At 36.8% G+C, this 24351-nt stretch overlaps 1 protein-coding gene across 2 annotated transcripts in view; it reads right to left on the bottom strand.

The window, feature by feature from the left end:
* LOC309708419 (zeta-sarcoglycan-like) overlaps positions 1–24351 on the bottom strand; it is a 370409-nt gene that overhangs the window by 25798 nt on the left and 320260 nt on the right. For both annotated transcript variants that reach the window (XM_082536450.1, XM_082536451.1), the window contains exon 7: positions 2130–2253. In XM_082536450.1, the coding sequence (XP_082392576.1) occupies positions 2130–2253 (124 nt within the window). The remainder of the gene's footprint in view (positions 1–2129; positions 2254–24351) is intronic.

Below are 24351 nucleotides of genomic sequence, written 5' to 3' on the forward strand. Positions count from 1 at the left end.
TAGTTTTATTATGCCATTTTTACTATAACGACAATACAGTGCACTAAACCTCACCATGCCCTCTACACATCATCAACAATTTCACTCCTGTATAGTCCGTATGACTACATATATTGGGGTAATCCTATAGATGTTGTCCTAGCTCTCCCATTTTGTTATTATGACTACTGTATTCTTATCATATGCTAAAGTTAGAATTTGTATCCACAGTATCATGTTATATGTAGCTTTTGTTATGTACTTTTTCCAAGTAAGGCCCGGTGGAAGAAAAAAGATAAGGAAATGAGAATAAGGCAGTAAGAATCAACAGCAGCAGAAGGAAAGAGAAGAAAGAAGAGAGAAGATTGTGATAAAACACAGGAAATGAGAAATGGAGAAGAGAACCCAACTTTTACCTGTTTGTGTCTGTTGGTGTGTGTGTGAGAAAATGTGAGTGTGTGTATTTGTAGTAGAAGTCAGTTTGTGAGTGTGACTGACAATGACAGTGAGTGCAACGAGTGGGGGTCATTCTTCTGTTAATTAGTAAGTTAATGACACACTATGCTCCAGCGGACATGCAATATGGCAGGCTGACACACACTTACATACACACACTTACAGCCACACATAAGGATAATGGCTAAGTCTGCTTCGGTGCTCACGCAATGTGGCAGGCTGCTATGCAAAGAGCTTGACAGTGAGATAACAGGCTAACAATGACACTTCACACATACAAACACACACACAGCAGCAACAACTGACAGGGAATCTCATCAAACCAGCTTTAATGAAGTCACTTTTCCCAAATAGAAAAGAGGAAGAAAGGAGTGATGAGCAGAGGAGGGGAGAAAAAGGAGGACAAGGTCGCATGGATTGATGACGCTCATTAGCCTAATAAGGTACTTTAATGAAGCGGGCCCAACACTATAGAGTGCCACAGAGTCTAAAGAACACACACACACACACACACACTAACAAAAACACCCAACTGGTTTGTGTTCTCTTGTATTCACATATAAATATAGCTATTTTTGTCAGCTTCTAATAGAGCTGGGCGATATAAGGAAAATCTAATATCGCGATATCTTTTGGCTATATCACGAGACACAATATTTAGCACGATATTTTTTAAATAACCTCCAAAAAGCAATGTTATTTTCAACCACATGGTGCCTAAAATTGCACTTGTGTACTCATTCAAATCAACCGTTCAATATTTTTTTTCTACTTTAAATACAAAAAAACTGAATTAATTAAAATCTTTCATTTTAACCGCTTTTTAACCATCCATTGCCCACCAAGGTTTTTCACAAATGACTATACTGTCACAGTATGTCTCTTTCTTTAACAAACAAAAGATCATAGTAAGGAAAAAAAAGGACATTAAGCAAGAATTCACGGGGAAAAATAAAACAACCGAAATTAAAAAGGTGCTCTTTTGAGCTTATAACATATAAAAATTGTAAAATAAAAAATGTGATGACCTCAAATTACAGAAACAAAAGTCAAGACAGTGGTTATAAAAATGACTGACCAAGAACAGTCACAAGTATCACTGTTGGTTTATTTAATGTTTTCTTTGGTGTGTGAACAGACTGAATTTTTCAGTGGATGACTTTTCAGCTGGTGGGATACATTTCTGGTACGCCTACGTTTTGCAGGAATAGTTTAACTGCACATTTTGCAAATTATCGGATTTTGTTCAACATCCTCCTTGTAAAATCCAAACGACAGTGAGTCTCATTCCCTCACTTGTCTGAAACTCCCGCTGTCACCATATTGTCCCTGTCTGGTAGTATATAAACACCCATGTTCAACGCAGTGAACATTTTACGGGTTAATAATACATTCGCAGCATTGGCATAAAAAAACTCATAAAAAAACTCAGTAAATTACCTGCAGACAGCTTAATATAACCATGGCAACTTATACTCGATGATTACAATAAAGCCATTTTAACCACTGTACGTGGAAAAGTCCACAATACATTGAGTATATTCAATATATCGCCCACCCTAGCTTCTAACTTCCATTTCTCTTCCAAACACTCACAGATACCCAACACAGTAAAACATAACAGTATGTACACAAACAGTTTTACATGCAAACACACACATGCATAAACAAATACAATGTAAGCTCACACTCACCTCTCCTTCTGAGGACTGCAAGAGGAGGTCTTTTCTACAAGATGCCGTAAAATCTCCCACTCCAGCACTGACCTCCACACCTCTGGGGGCCTCTAGAGTTAGGGTCCGAGTTGGGGATTCCAACCTGAGAACCATTAGCACAGTCTAGTCATGCTGGAAGCACTGGAAAGAATAGACACACGCACCTGCAAGGATTTGTAGTATGAACATGAGCAGGGTGATTTTAGGTTGATGCTTCAGCTGCCATTAGATGATTTTGTTTTTGTTTTTTTAACTTTCTCAGTGACTGTTTTGTGAACACAGTTTTTTAATCCACCAGCTTTTCAATCAAAAGCAATAAAGGTTCTTGTATAACAACTGAATATTTACTCTTGAGTGAGTACGGAGCATCGTACTCTGTAGGTAAACAAGGTAAAACATTCAATAAAATACAACTTCTTGAACACAAAATTTGAACTTTCACAGTTACTCATTTAATGATTAATGTACACTGAAAATTTTGGATAGAGCCCTACTATATTCTTAAGAAATTTCATGAAATCAATGAATTTGTGATTACTTTGTAATAAGCACTAACATAACCATGTATTTAGACTTCCCTGTTTCAGGGTTATCAAGTAAGCTCTTGAAAAGCTTGTTGAGACAGCCATTTTTGCTAATCAATGAATAAAAGTACACTCCTTTTTTAGCATTGCACAGTAAAGTTTCATAGAAAATTGTATTAAACTTTTTATTTAGTCTTTTTTTTCACATGTTTAATACATATTAAAATAAACAGAATGTAATGTTTACAGAGCGACACATCCATTTTCAGGTTTTGATAAAAAAAAAAAGCAATTTAATTTTAGTGAGCAGAAACGTATTTTTCTTTCAGAGAATACAGGTGCATTGAAGGGTCAGTAGGTAAGGTTGTGTGAAGCTGAAAATAATACAAGGTGATTAAACAGTTTGGTGGAGTAAGATAAGCACAATGCTTTGCTCAAGGACATATTGGCAAATTAAATCGAATAAAGAGCAATTTTTGATGTGAAGTATAACAAGTTACACACCACATACACACCAAAGACCAAATAACAAACATGTTTCAGTATAGGGGAAGTTTTCCAGACAAGCTTTGCTCAAGGGCACTTCAAAAGATTGGTTTCCCAATCCATACGGAGAGGCTGAAAGGATAAAGTGTTCAAGCCAAAGACTAAATTAACTGAACTCATGATGTTTGTCAGATCTGTGTTCAAAAAACAGATGGACGTAAAAAAGAAATAGGAAAGAAGCCCTTGGCCAGGAGCACTTTGGTGATGATATCAAGCTTCCACTGTTAATGTCCTCACTAGACTACAGTCCCCGGGCTAAAGTCATTTACTTTTATTGTGTAGAAGCTGAAAACTGTTTATTCACACAATTGACACACGCACTGTGGTGGGGAAAAAAATGAACAATTGAAGATTCAATCTGAAAAATTAAACATTCTCTGACAGAAAAAAAAGCTACTTTAGTAGTGTCATGGTCTCTGTGCCTTCACTAACATTTTCTCCCTTATTCTTGCTCATGAAGGCATAACAGGTTGCCACTCTGGGGTGTGGCAGTTAATCAAGACTGGGAGGCAGTGTACACCTGGTTTCCATTATTCATCCTTTGTATATAAAGACCACCTTCTTTCATCCACCTTTACCAGGTTGTTCAACTGCTGTAGCAGTAATATCAAGCTTCACTTGTTTCATGCTTTCTTTAATTCCTTGTAACTTATCTGTTGTTTCTGTCTTTAGAAACCCCTTGGTATGTGCTCCAGATCTTCAAGGCTTCTCTGAAAAGGTTTTGTGGATCCCCCAATCTCACTGGAACTGGACACTGAACACTGACCTTCTAGCCCACTCATTAGTTGTCTGCAACAATTATTCACTGCTCAGATTAGCCTCTGTTAATAAACAATTTGATTTGCAGTTGTGGACTACATATAAAGGTCTATCCATTTTGAGTTCATTATGACAAAATGATCGAATGAGACACAGGAGAACCACAAAGGCACGGTAGTCATGTTTGAACCAGTTGGAAGAATGGACAAACACAGCTGCAATGATCTTGAATATGTACAAGGGGAGGGTGGTTTTAGATTGATGCTTCCGGTACAGGCTTTGCATCAATTAAAAAATTACCTTATTAACCAAGGATTATACTCAGTCAACAGATTATCTGCACATTGCTGGAACAAAATCACATCCCAAAACAATTTATTGTAATCAGAGCTCTCCTCCAATCTCTAGCTTCACCAAGCACTTTTAGTTTTGTCTCAGTCCGCAGCTAAAACCCCTACAAGCCTAAAAAGATTCCCCACCTCCCTTCTGTGATGCTTCTTCCCCCATTCTTGAGGCTGAGGGAGGTTATATTGGTAGTGGGTAATTGCTTCAGCAATTGCTTCCTTTTAGTCATCAACCCTGCTTGTTTTCTATAGATTCTCCCCAGGTTAGTCTTTTAAAGAGAAGGCCTTTAGAAAAAATAAATAGATACATTTATTCATGAAAGTTTATTTAGCCATTAGGACCCATGCCTATTAATGATTTGTTAGCTGAGTTTGATGACCTCTTTACTCTGGGAGAGTACTGCTCATAGACATGTCAATCTCTGGCAGCATATCTGATTATTCAGCTATGCTACTGCAGCTTCATGTGACCACTGGATCGCAATGGTGAAATTTTGCTCTCCGAGATAATTTTAACAGTTTTAATGGACAATTTAAGGATTAGCTAGCCACTAAACAGCTCCAATGTAGTCTCTCGTGCAAGTTGGTGTTACTTTTGTCTTTCCACTTGCTTTCAGTCAGCCATATCAGCTGTCATTTGACCTTAGTCACTCTCCATCCTGACCTCTGTTCTCTGCCAGAGGTTTACTGTGGTCTAGGTGCCTCAACACACTCTCATTTTCAACACATGACCAGAGATGGGCAGTAACGCGTTACTTGTAACCGCAGTCCTGCTTTACAGGTGAAAATAGAGCAACAGGACCGCTGAGTCTTTGACTTTATTTATTTTCTGCTGTGTTTTACTTGCATCTATTTGAAAGCGTGAGCGTAAACACAAAAAATATTTTATTTTATGTGCTGGAATGTGCAGAAAATAGGTTTAAATGTTAAACTAATTTATTCAAGTCAGAGAATGTTGCATATAATTTAATTTTTGCTTGATGCATAAAGTTAAAAGATTAAAACTGATAAAACAAGTTTAAAAAAGAGACTTTTCCATTTGATTACATTTTGTATGATGGATTATGCAGAAAAAGTAGAATTGGGCTGAAAGATCTATCGCTTTATCACCTCTTCAGGTTGTAAATCGTGTTTTTAAAAAGTAACTAAGTAACTAAGTAATTAATTACTTATGAAAATAAGTAATCAGTAAAGTAACGGGATTACTTTTTTGGGGAAGTAATCAGTAATTAATTACTGATTACTTTTTTCAAGTAACTTGACCAACACTGCACATGACACATTTTCACTATGACCGTGACCCATCCTGACGACCAAATTATAGAATCTGTCACAGCCAGAGAAAGACGCTATAGAAAAATAGGTTAAGGAGTCCTTAGAAGCAGCAATCTTATGGCTATCCTCTTCACCAGTGGAAGCAAAACATGTATTGACTATAAAAGTCTAAACCAGATCACAATCAAGAATAAACACACCCTCCCCTCAAACAGTACAACCTTATAGCCTTTGCAGGGAGCCACCATCTTCACCAATTTGGGTCTCAGAAATGCTTATCATTTCTAGTATGTATTGATAAGATAAATGTAAAACTGCAGTCAGTACCCCCAGGAAACTTTGCATATGTAGTCATTTCATTTGGACTAACCATTACTCCAGCAGTTTTCCAAACCCCAGTAAATGACTTTTGAGAATCAGTGTTTATATACCTTGATGACATCCTCATCTTTTTCATACTGGGTATCAACAGTATGTGAGGAAGCTATTGTAGAGGCTCCTAGAAAACCAGCTCTGTGTCAAAGCTCCATGTTTCATGTAAAGCTGTGTGGCAGGCAGGTGAATGACTCAAACGTAGGACTCAGAAACAAAGAGAGTGAACTAAAGGAGGCAGCTTTATTTGCTGCAATATGGTACTCGAAATAAAATATGAAAACACTAATAGAAACAAACAAAAGATAAGCTAGGAACTATGATTTTGCAACTAGGAATGTACGACTATTAAATACACACAGGATAACAACAGGATGGGAAACAGGAGGGAACACAGCTGGAACAAATAAAGACTAAAAGGACAGGGGACGAAAAACTCAACACACTGAACACAGGATGAGAGACTGACAAGAAAACCCAAAAAGTATGATACCCATGGAGACAAAGACAAAGGCAGACAGGCTTGGCACTGGGACGGGGAGAAACAAATATAGGAACATGACTGATTGGGGAGACGGAAAGAGTCTTCCCAGATGTCTCCCCAGAATACATAAACGCTGAGTCATAGACCCTAGAACCATTACCACATTTCTTCTTAGTCTCATTTTTGGGGTATATAATTCAGAGTGGGTAAATGAAAGCACATCCAGAAAAGATGAGAGCAGTGGCTAAATTCCCTCTCCCAGAAAACAGCATCAGTGAATCCTGGGTTTTGCCAGCTTCTCCATAAGTGTTATTAAAGAGTTGTAGACACGTTCTCAAAGGCAGCCCACTTTACTACTACCCAAATTGTCCTCCACTGCAGAGACAACTAATTTATCGGTTCACTACAGCATGTTTTCTTCTTCCATAGTTTCCCCAGTGACACTGTTTCTGACAGAGGTTCCCAGTTTATCTCTCAAGTGTAGAAGACATTTTTAAAGCACTACATGCTAAAGTTAGCTTGAGTATCATCCAAAAAGTAATGGGGATGATGCAAACGATCTACTCACAATCTGCAATCTACCTAAAGCTTACATTGGCCTTGAATTGAGTATGCACACAACTCTATTCTGCAACACCTTTTGAAGCATCCCCAGGCTGCCTGCCTCTTCTGTTACCAGCCCATGAGGATGACATAACAGTGCCCTCAGTCCAACACCATTCATGATGCTTTTGCATGGTGTGGAATCAGACCAAGGTTGCAATTCTCTGGACAGCTGAGTGAAAAACGCAGTTGGCGGACCCCAGGAGTACCCTGCCCCACAACTACACTCCAAGTATGTTGTTGTTATGTTTAGCTGCACTCAAGTAATGAACATTTAGAATATATTTCTGTTTAAACATTTCTTCGACTCTCTTATCAGGTTTATATTCAGGATGTTTATGCTTCACCTGATGTTGTTTCTGTAACAGAAAGGTGTTCCTTTTAAAATTACTCTCTGGAGAAGTAATTTTAGGTGGACATTGCTTTTCCAAACTCATGTTTAGAGACAAAATGAAAACAATTGTCTTAATTACACTAATTTCAAATGCAGATTCACTTCATTTCAGACGTTTACTTCATTAAGTGCTAAAGTAGAGTAGATCACTAGCATCACGATAATGTTTCCTGAATTAGAAATACTTGAAGTAGGCTGATTTGCATCAGAATTAAGTAATTTCACCACAATTTACTACTCAATACTTTTTAGATTAAATTACTCCTGGTGTGTTGTTCCCATTGTGTGATGTAATGAAAAGCTACATTAGAGCAAATTGTCATTGTTTCTCAGTATTGTCTTTGTTGTTTTTACATTTAATCACTTTTATTAGCATTCAAAATGTTTGGCTTTGTAATGGAAACCTACCAAAAAAAAGTTGGTGGTTTTTCTTTTTGTAGCTGTCTCTTAAAACCTTCATAGCTGAGTAAATGTCTTCTGTCGCACCGTTAGATGTTTCTTTGAGGTCAATTTGGTATTTAGTCTGGGTTGAAAAGAATACAGACTGGCCCATCTGGAACTCTTTGAGCATTCCTGGTAGGCCACTTAATTGTTAAGCCAGTTTTCAAATGGTAAGCAATACAGTTTTAAATCTGAGAGTCAACACATTAGTTAATCTACTCTAATACTAGGCATGTTCAACTAACACATTCTAAGATGTTGGGACAATGAGGAAGGAAACAAAGGATACAAGTGACCACTCTGTAATAAGTACAGCAGTTACTGTGTATCATTATTGCATTGCATTCAGCTGTTCCTATCGTATTGCATGTGGTGAGGAGTTCGATATCTGTGTGTTTTTGCTTTTATTATTTTGAATAAATTATTATTTAAATAATAACCAGCATATGATGGTCTACTTTATGGTGTAAAACTATGGATGCGTCTGCCATTCAGAAATTTCAACCATACTGGATACTTATTAATTTTGGTGTTAAGATTTTTAGAGCAAATATACACTGAACAGAAGCCATAAATCCAAATTTTGATTTGCATTTATTTATTTTAGTTTATTAGTTAAAAATGACTCTTGCCTAGCTGAAGGTGAAGGTATTCAAGGTGAAGAGGAGTCATGAGGTGGATTAAATGTGATGGGAGGTTTGCTGTCGTGCAGTACTGAGCATCCAAGTGACATAATAAGTGTTGTAAGCAGACACTTCACACTGGGTCTGACTTATTGATCCGTGCAAAGAGTATACGCTACTTCAGTCATAGGTTGAGAAAAGGATAACCAAATGGTAGGACAGGCAGGAAACCAAATGGATCAATAGATAGATCATGATATAAGACGGTACATATGCATACGTAAAAAACAGAAGATGAAACAGACATCTAGCAAGGGAGAAAGAAATAGTTTTAGACCCAGTCAAATCTGATGATGTGAGAGTCTTTGGCTGGTTTGCCAGCTGAAGCAATTATAGTGATGCTTCTGCAAGGTGAAACCAGCTGTGATGGACAAGCAGACACTTACATACTATCCTGCTATGACTCGCACCTCTTTCTGTCATTTCTAGCATCATGCCTCATTTTCGTTCACTGAAGGAACAAGTTAGCTTTACAGTTTTAGCTTCACCCCACCCTGCCCAACACACACACACACACACACACACACACACACACACACACACACACACACACACACACACACACACACACACTAATGTTCCATGGATGGATTATTGGGAGAATGACCAGGATGGATGGGTTTCATAATAAAATTGCCATGAACATCGATTAACAGCTGAAAAATTGAGTTTGTGATCTCATACAAGTTTCAGCTTGATTAACCTAAGAAATTCTACGCAATAAAGGATATTCTGGAGGTCAATTACTCTTTGAAAAATTATTTTCTTATTTATGAATGGGTGTTACACTTGTATATCACTAGAACTCAATTTCTGCAGGATGCTGGACCTCCATTTTTTCAAAAACTGTAAACAAATGCTGTGCAATTTTAAATTATTAATGTGTTCAATGGCCATTGGCATTCTGTGAATTTAAAGAAAGACTCTGTGACAAAATCTGTGACAAATAATGGGTGGGTATCAAATTCAATCTTTAGATAACTCACATCATTGCATGTTTCATAATTCAGGGATTAGTGATAATGGATGGATCAATTTGATGTAATAGTTATAAAACAAATTACACCCCAAGGATATGTAGCTTGATTATCAGCTATATGACTGATCGTTTACTTTACCTACATTTTTACCCACACTGCATTAAGACTGTATATACTACATGTATTTTTGCCACTGTCCTCTTTTTTGACCGAAGTAAGTCTACCTCGGAAATATTGACTGATACAATTGCCAAGTGGATTGCAACAAACAGCAGACCGATTAATATCGTTGAGAACACGTGTTTTACATAGCTTTGGTTCCTCATTTCAAGGACTTGAAGTGCCTCCCCAAGAGTGACAGAGAGAGAGTGGATACATGTTTTGAGTGATAAATTGTGATAAAAAACAAACTAAACAAACAAACAAATTTAAAAACTTTAAAAACATATCCCATCAATGTAAGCTTTACTTTGTTTAAATTGTAGCTCGTACATGTTAGCAGGTTGATACTGATTAGGGTAAGAATTTTTCAGCGAAACATCATCAAACATAAACATCAGCGTGTTAAAATGATCATTGTGAGCATGCTGCCATGCTTTACACTGTTTCACAATGAGTAAATACAGCTTCACAAAGCCCCCATATTAGTTTATATGCATTCTCTTTGTTTTTTGTCAAACCATATGGACATTCAATTGAAATACACAGAATTTACTATTTTCCTTTCTTGATTTAAAAAACCATAATGAAATACAAGATCTTTAATATGCACACACACACACACGGCATAAAACTTCTGATCAGCGCCCTAAGGTTGTGTTTTTCATGGTGCAGATAACAGGAGTCTGCAGCTATGCTGTTATCTTTGCAATTCATTATTATTACAGAAAACTGCCTATCCTCCTTCTCAGCTTCCAATTCGTATAGTATTCCTCCCCCTTTTCTCTCTACCATATACCAGCAATCCCTTCCTGCCTTTCATAGATCTGTTTTGACCTTCAGTTGTGACAATGCCTTTTTAATGCACTGTCCATATTTGTCCAATCTGACAAGATAAGCTGGATGGAAATAAATCAACGTGATTTTTTTTTAATATTAGCATATAGAAAATAGAAAAACAACACTGCATGTGTTTATAATATTATAAACACATTTATCATAATTTTCATCTGCAATATCTAACACTAATAAAAAAAGAAGACTAGGTTTGACTTTTGATATCTGTAAGAACTTCAATAGGATATATACTGGCAACTCCTTCAATTGTTTGGCTATGAAAGCATTGTGGAGTGAATGACTGGTTGAAGTAAAAACATCATATCGGGCGAAAGACTGAAAAAAATATATAATTGCAGGACTATTAACAAATCTCCAGTTTATGTGTGTCCCAGTGAGCACAGTGTGCTAGTATTCATAATATGAAAAAACTAAAGTGGATTACCTAGGTGAACATCAGCCCTCATAATTATTTACTTTTCTGCTTTTATGACTCCGTACAAGTGTTGTACGGAGTCATATTGTTGAGCCACTGAGTTTAATTTTCTTGTATTCTGGGCACTCATAACATAAATCCATTTCTGAAACTTGCATTGTAGAAAAATTTGCAAACCACGCTTTAAGACAATTTGTATTTTTGTGCCATTGCAAACTCTGAAAGTAGATTTTTTTTTGAAAAGGCCAGTAGTGGGTTTGACACTATACAAAGCAATTTGTTTGTAAAGCATTTGTAATGCACTCATGTAATTAGCAGTCACATTTGTTAGTAAACATGCATTTTATGACAATTATAGATAAAATGAAAAAAAACAACAACCCCCTAATACATCTTTGTATACATACTTGCACAACCAATGGCTGACCTCAGACAGGAGAAAACACAAGCATGCCAAAGCAAGCTATATTGTTTTATGGGTGAAGATAATTAATTAATAGAAGAATATCTCAGTAAAGTGTAAACTATGACCAGCCCAGAAACAGCTATCAAACTGAGAGCCAAATGACAGAAAAGTATATAAAGCGCCTTGAGGCGACCTTTGTTGTGATTTGGCACTATATAAATAAAATTGAATTGAATTGAATTGAATTAAAAAGTAACATGCTACTAAAAAAGCTAGTAGCTAAAAAATTAATAAATAAATAAAAAATCAATAGAACGTCAGCAATGCTCAATGCATTTCAGCAGGTCAGAAAATCAGTTTCTACAATTTTATTTCTTTTTTCATCATTTTTTTCCTCTAAAATGCTCCTTGGAGTAGTTTGAAATAACTTTGCAATGCTCAATTAGTGAAAAAGATTTTGAATATGTTTTTCCTGTAACGGCAGGGATTTGTGTCACACATATATAAGATCTGATGCTATAGCGTTACTGTGCAAAAAACTGTCATTTTTAGTTTGGTGAAAAGAACTTCTGTCCAACTGTGTAATTTTGTAAATTAAGAGTAAAGCAGGTCAGAGAATTTCTGACCAGATTGAGAATGTGGAGGAGCCCAGGATTAATTTCCTTTGTCCTTCCTGCTTCTTACCACTGGAAAGAAGCAACACTTAATTTATTCCAAGAATTCATACTGTCCAAGTGTAAAAAAAATGTCCAAGAAGTCTGACAAGATGGATATTATAGAACTCCATCCAATGCCTTAGATGAATCTGCATTTCAAGAGAAATTACCCAGTATGGTGTATTTCTGAAAGCAATGAGTGAAGTTGTGCAAAAAATATTCAAGTTTGGGTTTTTTAGTGTGATTTATATTTCCCAGAAGACTTGGCTGACATTCATCCTGCCCTTTTCCTCTTCAGAACTATGAAGGCCAACACCTTATCGCCACCTTGCCATTTGGGACGCAAACCTTTAACCTTTTCACGCTAAATGCTCCATCATTTGCCTCAGTGCCCCTGTCGCTGTGGTCCAACCCCATCCAAGAAGCACTTTAAAAACTTTTTAAATTTTAAAAAATGGTGTTGAGTGATGCATTGAGACAGGACTGAAGATGGGGAAACACGTCAGTCTTTGACTTTTAGAGAGTTAAATTGAGGCAGAATCCAGAAACATGGCATTTTAAAGCTTCTCTACCTTTTTCTTTGTTTTTTTCAGTGAGTCTGTGTCTGGGTGAAGGAGGGCGATGCAGCTTGTTTAAATTGCACCATGAATCCTGCAGGTGTGAAAAAAAGAGTGGGAAGAGAAAGCCGTGGGGTGTTTTAAAAAGTTATCTGAGTCCCTACTGAGTTATTGAGGTGGGACAGGAGAAAGTTAAGGTACATTAGACATTTGTCTTTGTGGAAAGAATGTGTGTGTATGTTTGTGTGCCATAAAAGATCAAGAAATATATATTTTTGTGCTGATGTGTGTGTTTAGCAAGTTAAACCTGATATAATAAAAATGGAGATAAAAAATACGGGATGGAATTTGACTTATTAACAATGGATTTCAGCTCATCACCTTTTTTTTTGGTTAGCATTCACAAATTAAGTTATAAATGATCCATCCGTCCATCTCTTCCATTTATCCAATTCACTGTCATGAGGGGGCTGGAGCTGATCCCAGCTTGCACAGAGAGAGAGGCATAAATGATTAAATGAGTTCTAAGTAATTTTCTACTTCATTTAATTGTTTTCTTGAAAGAATTAACTATAGGTGATGATGGCTTTATTATTGGACAACCTACAAGAGAAATCTTGACAATCCGAAAAAATATTGTGTAATCACATTTGCTTTTTTATATACAGAAAGTTTTAGCAAAGTTTTTATACATCTGGCTCCTGATGGTAAAATTACATTTTATATGTACGCATATTGTGAGAATAGACACATAAAGATTTAGCAATGGGTGTTAGCGTATTTATTTTCAGTTAGTATCTTAACAATCAGCCACTTAATCACATACTTCCCAGAAGTTAGTGCCTTTATACAGCTGTCTCATCATGATGTCCCATACTTCTGTGTCCCTATGCATGATACACATTGCCTGACAAATCCTTAGGTTACTACTAAAAATGATTTTCTGAGGCTCTCGCTGTCCTCCTTGCTGTGAAATGTAGCTGAGGAAATGGCTAATGGCAGAGTGCACAGGGAGAAAAAATGTCAAGCAATTTCATGCCTTTGTGCCTCCGATGGGGTGCCAAGCTGATAATTTAATCAGTAGTGAAAGACTAGCTTCACTCCTCCACAACTTTAACCATTCCATCCATTGTTCATTGACTTGTTTTTGCAAGGAAAAAGGAAGAGTTGGAGAGCAATTTACATGAAAAAGATGGCAAGTAATAGGGTCGGCAAATGGATATGTCAAAAAAAAAAAGGTTAAAGTCATTGTACAATGTGTGTCTCCATTAATACATGGCGCTTCTCAGTGTTGCACAATATGCACTAAAATTCCAAATTTCAGAATAACTATCTTGCATTTTTGTTCATGTTCTTGATTCACAAAGCAGTGATTGCTAAAATTATTGTGCATTTTCACAATGACATAGCATTGACTTACTTTGTGACAGTAACAAAAGTAACCTGGGGAAATCATGCACTTACGGGTGCACCACTTGGAACCATGACAAAGTCTGACTGTGAATATTCAACTTAAAATATATGCGATGATGTGAACAATGAAAATGAATACTGAAAATCCCATAAATAACTCTGCTTGTACACTGAAGTCCATTTCTCTCTGAACAAAACTTAAATTAGTGGTTCAACTTTTGCAATCCTGTATCTTTTGTAGAATATAAACTAATTCACCCCATGAGAAAAAGACTTATACTACTGAGCTATAGTGCAAAGCTACATGCTTGTTTGCTTAAAAACAAAAACAACAAAACAAGCCTTGTTTTTCTTGATGCCTAAAGATATAACAAATGAAGAAAGGTATGTGCATTTGCTTCTCTCCAAAGACTAGACATAAGGTCAGAAAAACAGCAGGGTATCTTATTCTTTGGTTCATTATTACTGTCTCACAGTAATACAAAGGAGCATAACAGACAACACAGAAAAACATTAGACTGTCTCACAAAAGCAATAAAAAGGCTACACTGCATTTAGTCTCTGGAATGTGTATTCTCTTTACCCATCTGTGGTTTATTCCTTCTGTAATGCCACATGGCTTTTTTTTTTTTAATAATGAGTAGGTAGCATTCCCAGATAAGAACAAACATTTAATTCCGTAGGTCATATTCCTAATTTAATAGACTTTAAAAATTAAAGAGATAAATTAAATGTAGCTTTTCTGTTTTTATATATTTAGTCTAGTTTATTTTGTTATTTATTTATTCTTATCTAAGGCAAATTTGACATTTTTATGGGACTGAAGGTGCAAATCATTAGCACCAGTTTGGTTCCCCTTTTGCCTTAATTCTTCATGGCATAGATTACACAAGGTGGTGAAAATATTCCTTAGAGATTGTGGTCCATACTGAGATGACAGCTTCACACAGTTGCTGCAGATCTGTCAGTTGCACATTCCACATGTAAATCCCTCATTCCACCACATCCCAAGAGTGCACTGTTGGATAGAAATCGGGTGACTGTGGAGGCCATGTGAGTACAGTAAACCTATTTTGATATCCAAGAAACCAGTTTGAGATTATTTGAGCTTTGTGACATGGTGTGATATCTCTGTTTCCTACTGCAAGAAGAGATGAGCTGTGGTGATCATACCAGAAGGCGATGATGTGCTGTGGTCACAAAGCAATTGAAAGCAAGAGCACCACCATTCAGAGTGGCTGTAGCATTTAAACAATGGTCAACATGGCCAGTAGTACTAACTAAATGTCACTGCACCACCACAGACAAGACTCTTTTTTTCAATTTTCTATTGTCTGAATTTGGTGGGCTTGTGCCTGTGTAGCCTCAGTGTCTTGTTGTTAGCTGTCAGAAGTGCAGCATTAAGTGTGGTCCTCCCCTACTGTAGCCTGTCTGCTCCATGTGTTATTCATTCACAGATCCTCTTCTGTGTGCCTTGGTTGTAAAAAGTAATATTTGAGTGACTGTTGCCTTCCTATTAGCTCAAGATAGATCATTCTCCATGACCTTTTGACGCCTGCTGAGAAAACTGCTGCTCAATGTATATGTTGTATTTTTTGGACCATCATTGTAAACCCTAGAGATGGTCGCGTACGGAAATCCTATAGATCAGAAGTTCCTGAAACACTCAGGCAACCCCATATGGCATAAACATCCATTTCAAGTCATGTAAATCATCTACACTATTCTGATGCTTTTGCGTGCATGTCAACAGGTTGTTTTGACCATGTTTACATTCCTAAGGTGCATCTTTTACATGTAAAAATAAGCCTTTCTTAAAGTTTTAGAAGTCACACAGCTGCTTATGAGGAGACAAATCATGTTAGCAGACTTTAGGCTCAGTGTGACAGTTGGAATAAGACATCATTTAAAGAGGCTACAATCCCTTGCTGCATTAGTGACATCTGTAGCTATTGTATTTCAGTCCTTGTTATTTAGTATGCCTGGCAAATGTAATCTTGTATTTTGTATGGATTGGATGAAACTTTAATTATCCCTACGGGGAAGCCAAATATTTACTGCAGCAGTGAGGAATAGATCGATAAGAACAGCACAAATACAGAGCACTGAAGGTAATTTGATAAATAATTGTCACAGCAGAACATACTGGAATTAAGGAAACTGATATAAAATGAAAAGACAGGGTGTCCTCACCAAGGAAAGTGAGGGCAGGTCAGAAGTGTATTTGCAGTGTTTGACTTTAACTGTGCACATTACTGATTATATAGATGGAAGAGCATATGTTGGGTATGAGACTGTGAATGTCACTCTGGTCCCATAAAAACTGATAAAGTGCACCTGGGATGGTACCTAACCCCACTGTTCCACTTGTACAGAAAACACTGCCTTGACCTTTGGTAGTGATAATAAGAGCACAGTTTTTTATTGCGTGTATATTTATTGCATCACACTTATACGCTAACCAGAAGTTGATGGTCCTGAGGTTTCTTTAACATAAAATCAACCATAGTGACAAAAATAAAAAATAGAAAGTGGGAAATAGATACAAAAATAGTTAGCTACAGTTTGTGTTGTATTGATGTTAGATTCTTTTTTGAATTCATATCCTTTATATCTTACCTCCCTTTGGTGCCAATTAGTCCGCATTAAAAAACTAAAGAGGATTCTTGTTTTTAACAACTTGAATACATATCCCTATTTGCACTCATGGATTTTCATGTTTATTTAGCTTTTTTTATTTATTTATTTTTTTACATTTGTGGCACTTATTCATGATTACATATTCAATCATTGTAAAATTGCACAATTGAGGTGGGGAAAAAAACCTTTTGGAAATGATGACAATATATTTGTGAGCAATTTTCTCAGCTTTTTAGAGAAAGTAGGTACAGGAAAAAGTTTAATAAGTGAAGAGAAAACATCTACATCTTTCAAGATTCAGGGAGCTCTGAACCTCAATGCTATTATTTAATTCAGAGCTTTAACAAAAATGAATATCAGTAGAATTTATTAGTTCAGTATTCAAAGAAAACTAATTACAGAAAGACATGCTCGATGGATCGATGAAGCAAATGAAGGATTTGAACCAAACAATAGGTGAAAAGATTATATACGTTCCTCCCTCTGGTGGACACAAAGAAGAGTCAGAAAATGCTTGAGGAATCAGACCAAAGCATGGGGAAGAGAAGAAAAAAAAACAAAAAACGAGAATACTTTGAAATGGAGAAACAAAATCCTCCACAAAAGCAATAGCAATCACAAGATCAGCTCTGTGCTTAGTTTTCTTCATTTCTCTGCCTCATTGCCTGCCCTCCTACAGTCATGCTATCAGTGTTTCTCTCATTTTTCCTCCTCGTCCCTTACCTCCTGGCTAGATTCTGGCTGTGCTCACTCTCTGTTAACTAAAATGTACAAACAGATACGTTCTGGTGGTATAATAACACGCCTTCCCACCACTTCATTTTCCTCTTTTGTTATTATATATTTTATCTTAGTCGTGCACTCAGTGGTTTTTGTTTTAAAGGGAGTTTTTAATTTAATGTTGTAAAAATTGCTGGTAAGTCAAAATTATTTTGACCTGCAGTTCTCATGAAAATATTCCTCTACTCATTAGTCATTGAACATTCCACTAATTTAAACATATTTTCATTCATTCATTTATTGATACACATCCTATTTAAATGTGAACTTATACATGCAATATATTTTATTGCAACTCAAATAATAGAATTAATTCAAAGTCAGTTGTAAAATTCCACAGCATTACACGTTTTGTTTGAGGGCCTACTGCAGAAATATATTAACAATAACTACATGTGATCTCAAAGGGAACAAAGGCCAATGATATATTTTGCAATTTCAAGCAAACTGAATATCCAGAATTTTTTCCCCTCATGTTCCACTACTTCACTAAGTTTCCTGAAATTTAGCCTGGTACTTTTTGCATAACCTTGCTGAGAAAAAGACATACAAATAATGATGATCACATAATGCTTGGCTTTGCCAAGATAATGCATCCTTTTCAAATTTTAGTTCTAAAAACTTTACGGCTACATGAGGGATGATACATTTTAGAGTCCCCAGGGTGGTCTTTGTCATGTTTTTACTGCCTTTTCTTTGGTTTTTTTGTTCCTTTTTTAAAAAACAAATTTTTTCTCCTGCCTTGAAATCCCACCATGAACACTATAAACCTCTCTGTTGCTCTGTTTGGAACAGGAGCATGTGTGTGTACGCATTTGAGGTTTTTGAATCTGTGATGTCTGTGTGTATTTATGTGTTTGTAAGTTCAATAATTTCTAATGTTATTTATTTTCTGTGATGCCAGTGTCTAGCTGAAACAGCCTGTAGCCATTTACAATAGTCTTTATCCACAGTGGAACATTTGGCTCTGTCACAAAATCAGATAATAAACACCGTCTATCTTTGAAACCCACACATTCAAATGCACACACAGTAAGCTATTGGCACTGACACACACACACACACACACACACACACACACACACACACACACACACACACACACACACACACACACACACACACACGCGCACTTAAATTTCACAAAAGGAACAGATGTGTTGCAATATGGTGAGACTGTTGAATATTTACTTGTTGTTCTTCCTTTTGCACATCCCCCCCAAGATGTCTACAGCAGCAACCACTGATAAACAGCAGTTGATAAACAAAAATAAACAACAATCAGCAAAGACAAACAATGACAGAACAACACTGTTCATGAGGAAATGCTCCAAAGCTCTATCAAAAAAAGAAGCTCTAATAGGAAGAAGGGCATCCATGTTAATCACTTCAGTGCTTGTTTGCAGCAAATGTAAAGCAGCATGCCACATTTAATTGCCTTGTTTATACAAATTGTAGACATTTGGCACAGGTTGCAGTTACCAGCGGTTGCTGGAGGTAACTGGCAGCTGCTAGGTGAAACTCACCACAAAGATGTTTTGAAATAGATTTGATTTTGAAACATGACGATTGTAGCGATATGGGGGACAACGTTTACTTGAGTACTGTTTTGATGGCATAGAGTAACTGACATATGCAATGGACTCAGCCCTAGAAAGTTAGTTTTTATTCCAGTGTAAAGTATATAGGGAGTGCAGAATTATTAGGCAAGTTGTATTTTTGAGGAATAATTTTATTATTGAACAACAACCATGTTCTCAATGAACCCAAAAAACTCATTAATATCAAAGCTGAATGTTTTTGGAAGTAGTTTTTAGTTTTAGCTATTTTAGGGGGATATCTGTGTGTGCAGGTGACTATTACTGTGCATAATTATTAGGCAACTTAACAAAAAACAAATATATACCCATTTCAATTATTTATTTTTACCAGTGAAACCAATATAACATCTCCACATTCACAAATATACATTTCTGACATTCAAAAACAAAACAAAAACAAATCAGCGACCAATATAGCCACCTTTCTTTGCAAGGACACTCAAAAGCCTGCCATCCATGGATTCTGTCAGTGTTTTGATCTGTTCACCATCAACATTGCGTGCAGCAGCAACCACAGCCTCCCAGACACTGTTCAGAGAGGTGTACTGTTTTCCCTCCTTGTACATCTCACATTTGATGATGGACCACAGGTTCTCAATGGGGTTCAGATCAGGTGAACAAGGAGGCCATGTCATTAGTTTTTCTTCTTTTATACCCTTTCTTGCCAGCCACGCTGTGGAGTACTTGGATGCGTGTGATGGAGCATTGTCCTGCATGAAAATCATGTTTTTCTTGAAGGATGCAGACTTCTTCCTGTACCACTGCTTGAAGAAGGTGTCTTCCAGAAACTGGCAGTAGGACTGGGAGTTGAGCTTGACTCCATCCTCAACCCGAAAAGGCCCCACAAGCTCATCTTTGATGATACCAGCCCAAACCAGTACTCCACCTCCACCTTGCTGGCGTCTGAGTCGGACTGGAGCTCTCTGCCCTTTACCAATCCAGCCACGGGCCCATCCATCTGGCCCATCAAGACTCACTCTCATTTCATCAGTCCATAAAACCTTAGAAAAACCAGTCTTGAGATATTTCTTGGACCAGTCTTGACGTTTCAGCTTGTGTGTCTTGTTCAGTGGTGGTCGTCTTTCAGCCTTTCTTACCTTGGCCATGTCTCTGAGTATTGCACACCTTGTGCTTTTGGGCACTCCAGTGATGTTGCAGCTCTGAAATATGGCCAAACTGGTGGCAAGTGGCATCTTGGCAGCTGCACGCTTGACTTTTCTCAGTTCATGGGCAGTTATTTGGCGCCTTGGTTTTTCCACACGCTTCTTGCGACCCTGTTGACTATTTTGAATGAAACACTTGATTGTTCAATGATCACGCTTCAGAAGCTTTGCAATTTTGAGACTGTTGCATCCCTCTGCAAGATATCTCACTATTTTTTACTTTTTTGAGCCTGTCAAGTCCTTCTTTTGACCCATTTTGCCAAAGGAAAGGACATTGCCTAATAATTATGCACACCTGATATAGGGTGTTGATGTCATTAGACCACACCCCTTCTCATTACAGAGATGCACATCACCTAATATGCTTAATTGGTAGTAGGCTTTCGATCTATACAGCTTGGAGTAAGACAACATGCATGAAGAGGATGATGTGGACAAAATATTCATTTGCCTAATAATTCTGCACTCCCTGTATATATATATATCTCGACTGTAAAAGACTAGACCGATCACTCCTAATTTGGAAGGCACTGGTGACCTATCACATCACAAGGAACCTTTGGTATCATATACGCAATTCCTAGACAATTTCTAGATTTATAGACTAAAATCTGAAAAATCTGAAACAGACATAGGTAAATTTTCTCTGCTTGTCTTATAAGAGCTGTGGCACAGGTTCCACGTTAAGCTTTCTGCAGATAGAATTGCCAATTAACATGAGGTTAAAGGGAATATATATATATTAGGGGTGCAACGATACACAAAATTCACAGTTCGTTCGATACTTTGGTGTCACGGTTTGATACTTTTTCGATACAAAAAAAATGTTCAAGCATTTCTAATTTGTCATTTATTAAAATTATAAATATATATTTTAACTCAAAAGTACAGTTTTTAAATTTAATGTTGCTGAAACAACAAAGTAATAAAAATTAAATCTATGTGATCGAGAAAACACTCATCTTTGGAAAAGAGAGTTTATTACAGAGAAAAGGCTCTTTCCAAAATAAAAGCTATACTATACGCTTCTTCTGAGCTATATTCTCAGCAGCATATTAAACATATCAGGTCCCCATAAGGAGAATCATGTGCTAACGGCTGTCTAAATGACTCCTTGTTTGTTGTTTTTGTCTGCTTCCACTTGTCTTGTCTAACTTGGTGTTTGACTACCCTTGTCGCACAATGTTGCCTTGAAGCAACAACCCAATATCTGTTTGGGTGATTATATATTATTAGGGACCCTAAAGCTCCCCCAAAATAGAGTGAAATATGTTTTTCCCAAAAAATTAAAAAGGCATTCAGTAGAGGGTTAAAGAAGCACCTTTGCCTTCCTATCTCTTCATGCAGGCTTGATCAGAGGGCAAGAGGTCGCTGCCATGGTAATGGCAGTGTTGCCATGGTGATGTGAGAAACATCATCTCCTTATAGGCAGTGTCCGAAGGAGCATGAGATGAAACGTGAGCCTGACATGGGGTCTAAAAGCTTTCCTCCAACATTTTGACCAATCATGTTAATATTCTATCGTTACCACATGCAATAAAAGTGTTTGTTGCCTGCGTGTGGCAGCACTTGTCTCTGAGCCAGAGAGATGGAAGATCCATGGTGCCATGTAAAACTAATCTGAAATTCTAACCGTTCGATAATAAATTGTGAAAGCTTATCATTTCAGTATATTTGTCTTCTCTCATGGAAAAAAATGAACAAATGTAAGCTTTAAATAGTTTATCAAACACTACTGAGCAGTCCTTACCTTTAAAACTAACCTCTGTTCTTCCCCTTCTGTCCTGTCTTTCTTATCTTTCTCCAACTCTAAGTGAAGTTAGCTGTTTCTTTAGCTCTTTGTCTTTCTTTTCTCTCCCACTGAAAAACAGCAGCTGGACCTTTAGCTAGCAACACACTGTGTGACAAACTACTAACTACAGTTTTTTCCTTTATGTTCGCTACTCTTATGTAGGACTAGCTAGATGCCAAAGTACCGCAACTGCAACTTACAGAAACCTGCAGTCATTCTGGTGTTGTGGAACCCCCCTCAAAAGACCAAACACCGTCCCACTTTTAACGCCTGACTTTGGCACACATCAGGTCTTTTTGGAGGCTCGAGGTGACGAAATAATAACTTGCGCGTTAAACCAAAATTAACAAGTCTATTTTTAAAATGTAAGGAGTAGAAAGTACAGATATTTTTAGGAAGTAAAAGTAAAAAGTTCTCAAAAAAATTACATAAGTGAAGTACAGATTTGTAAAAATTGTTCTTAAGTACAATAACAAAGTCAAACGTACTTGACAGAAAAAGAAAAGAGTAAGTAGGTAACTGAAATTGTACTTTGTTACTTCTAACCTCTGCCTAAATAGCTGCTGAAAACCTATCAGTGAATAAAATGTGAGTTAAAGCTTAAAATTCTAAAAGCAGGAGTCCTAGAGTGGACCTAGTAAAAACAAATGTAGTGCATTGCCCCTAGCCATATCATTATAACATCTGACCGTTTTTTCTGCAGTCATTCGGCAACTTTTTCTTTATTTACTGATGTGAAAGAAATAATAACTGCTTCAGTTACACAACATAGCAGTATAACCAACATAAAAAACAGAAATTCAGATATGTTATGGATTGTTCCCATAACCATCCTTGCTTGACAATTGGCTTGCCTTCCCTCTCTCGTTTTGTTCTCAGTGATTTCCCTGTGCGTGTACTCAATAAGAGATGGATCAAAGGAGGGCTGGACTGATTGTCCTTGTTGTACCAAGGAAAAGAAAGTGATCGATGCATCCAAAATTCAATCACACAACAGCAGATTGTATGTGTACGCGTTTTCTTTAAGGAGCTCAAAATTGGTTTTGGTTTACGTGATTACAGAAAACTCTAGTGTTTGAGAGAAAGACTCGGGATATATTGAGTACTAACGCTAATGCTACTCAAACTGACAGGAGGCCGCAACACAAGTCAACAATTCAGTTAAAAAATAGGCTTCATAAGCAGAATTCTAATGTTTTTTGTTTTTTGTTTATAAAACAATTATTATTAAATACAATCAGCATCACAGTTGTAGATATCAAATATTGTTCTTTAAATTGCTCTGAAGACAGCACTGCTTGTTGTGGTCATGACTGAAAACTTAAAGACAAAAATGAATTGAGTACAAACAAAACTTTTTTCTTCTTCTTCTGTCAAACTTTTCAGTTAACCTTTCTTTCTGCCATTCTTTAAAGAGAACTGCAGTCTGAAAAGAAAAGTGCAAAGAGAATGTGGCTCATCTGAAATTTCAGTGATTTCCAATGGCTTTGACACAAACCTCAGTCTTAATAAAACAAAAAACTGAGCTAATTAGGTTGTGTACTTTGTCATTCCACACCATGCTTCTCAATCGGGCTTCCCGGAAAACATGGTCAAAACTCTGCTGTGAGAATTTGCACTGGAAGACAGGGTGCTTCAACACAGACTGTGTTGCAGGTTTTTCAATGAACAACTGATCTTTGGCCATTAAAGTAGAAATAATCATTTTTTTTATTAAAAAGAAGAATATTACAGAACTAAGGATACATTCTGATCACAAAACTCAACTTTAGTTGTGTGAAACATGAAACATGTTTTTTCTGTGATCTATTAGTTGTGTAGCTGAGGGGGAAAAAATGTTAAGAACCAATTTCTTTTCCCCCAACTTCAAATATTCATAATAAATAGTTGTATGGGGGGAGTAAATATTTTAATATAAAATACAATGGCTTCCTTGATGAAAGTGTGTAAGCATACCAGAAAAACTGATGGTAAATGGTAAATGGCCTGTATTTATATAGCGCTTTTACTAGTCCCTAAGGACCCCAAAGCGCTGATCTTAGTGAAGTGACATAATTTATTGTGCTTTCAGAAGTTTTCATTGTGTATGTGGCAACTATCAGATTCCAAATAAAGATGATTCAAATATAAAATGCTCCATAACAAAAATCAGAAAAACTTCTAATGCCCTATACTGCTTATTGTGTGGGTAAATTTAACTATGTTATATTTTAAGATATAGAAGCCAAGGTCTGTCTGTGATAGGTGTTGCTGTGTCTCCATCCTGATGATAACTGTTAGTTGCCCTTTCTCCCTGACATTGTTTTTGTTGGCATCTTACTGGACAATCTTATAAGCTTAATGAGTCCATTCCTAG

Source organism: Aulonocara stuartgranti, assembly GCF_965226115.1.
Source record: "Aulonocara stuartgranti genome assembly, chromosome: 6".
Taxonomy (NCBI): domain Eukaryota; kingdom Metazoa; phylum Chordata; class Actinopteri; order Cichliformes; family Cichlidae; genus Aulonocara; species Aulonocara stuartgranti.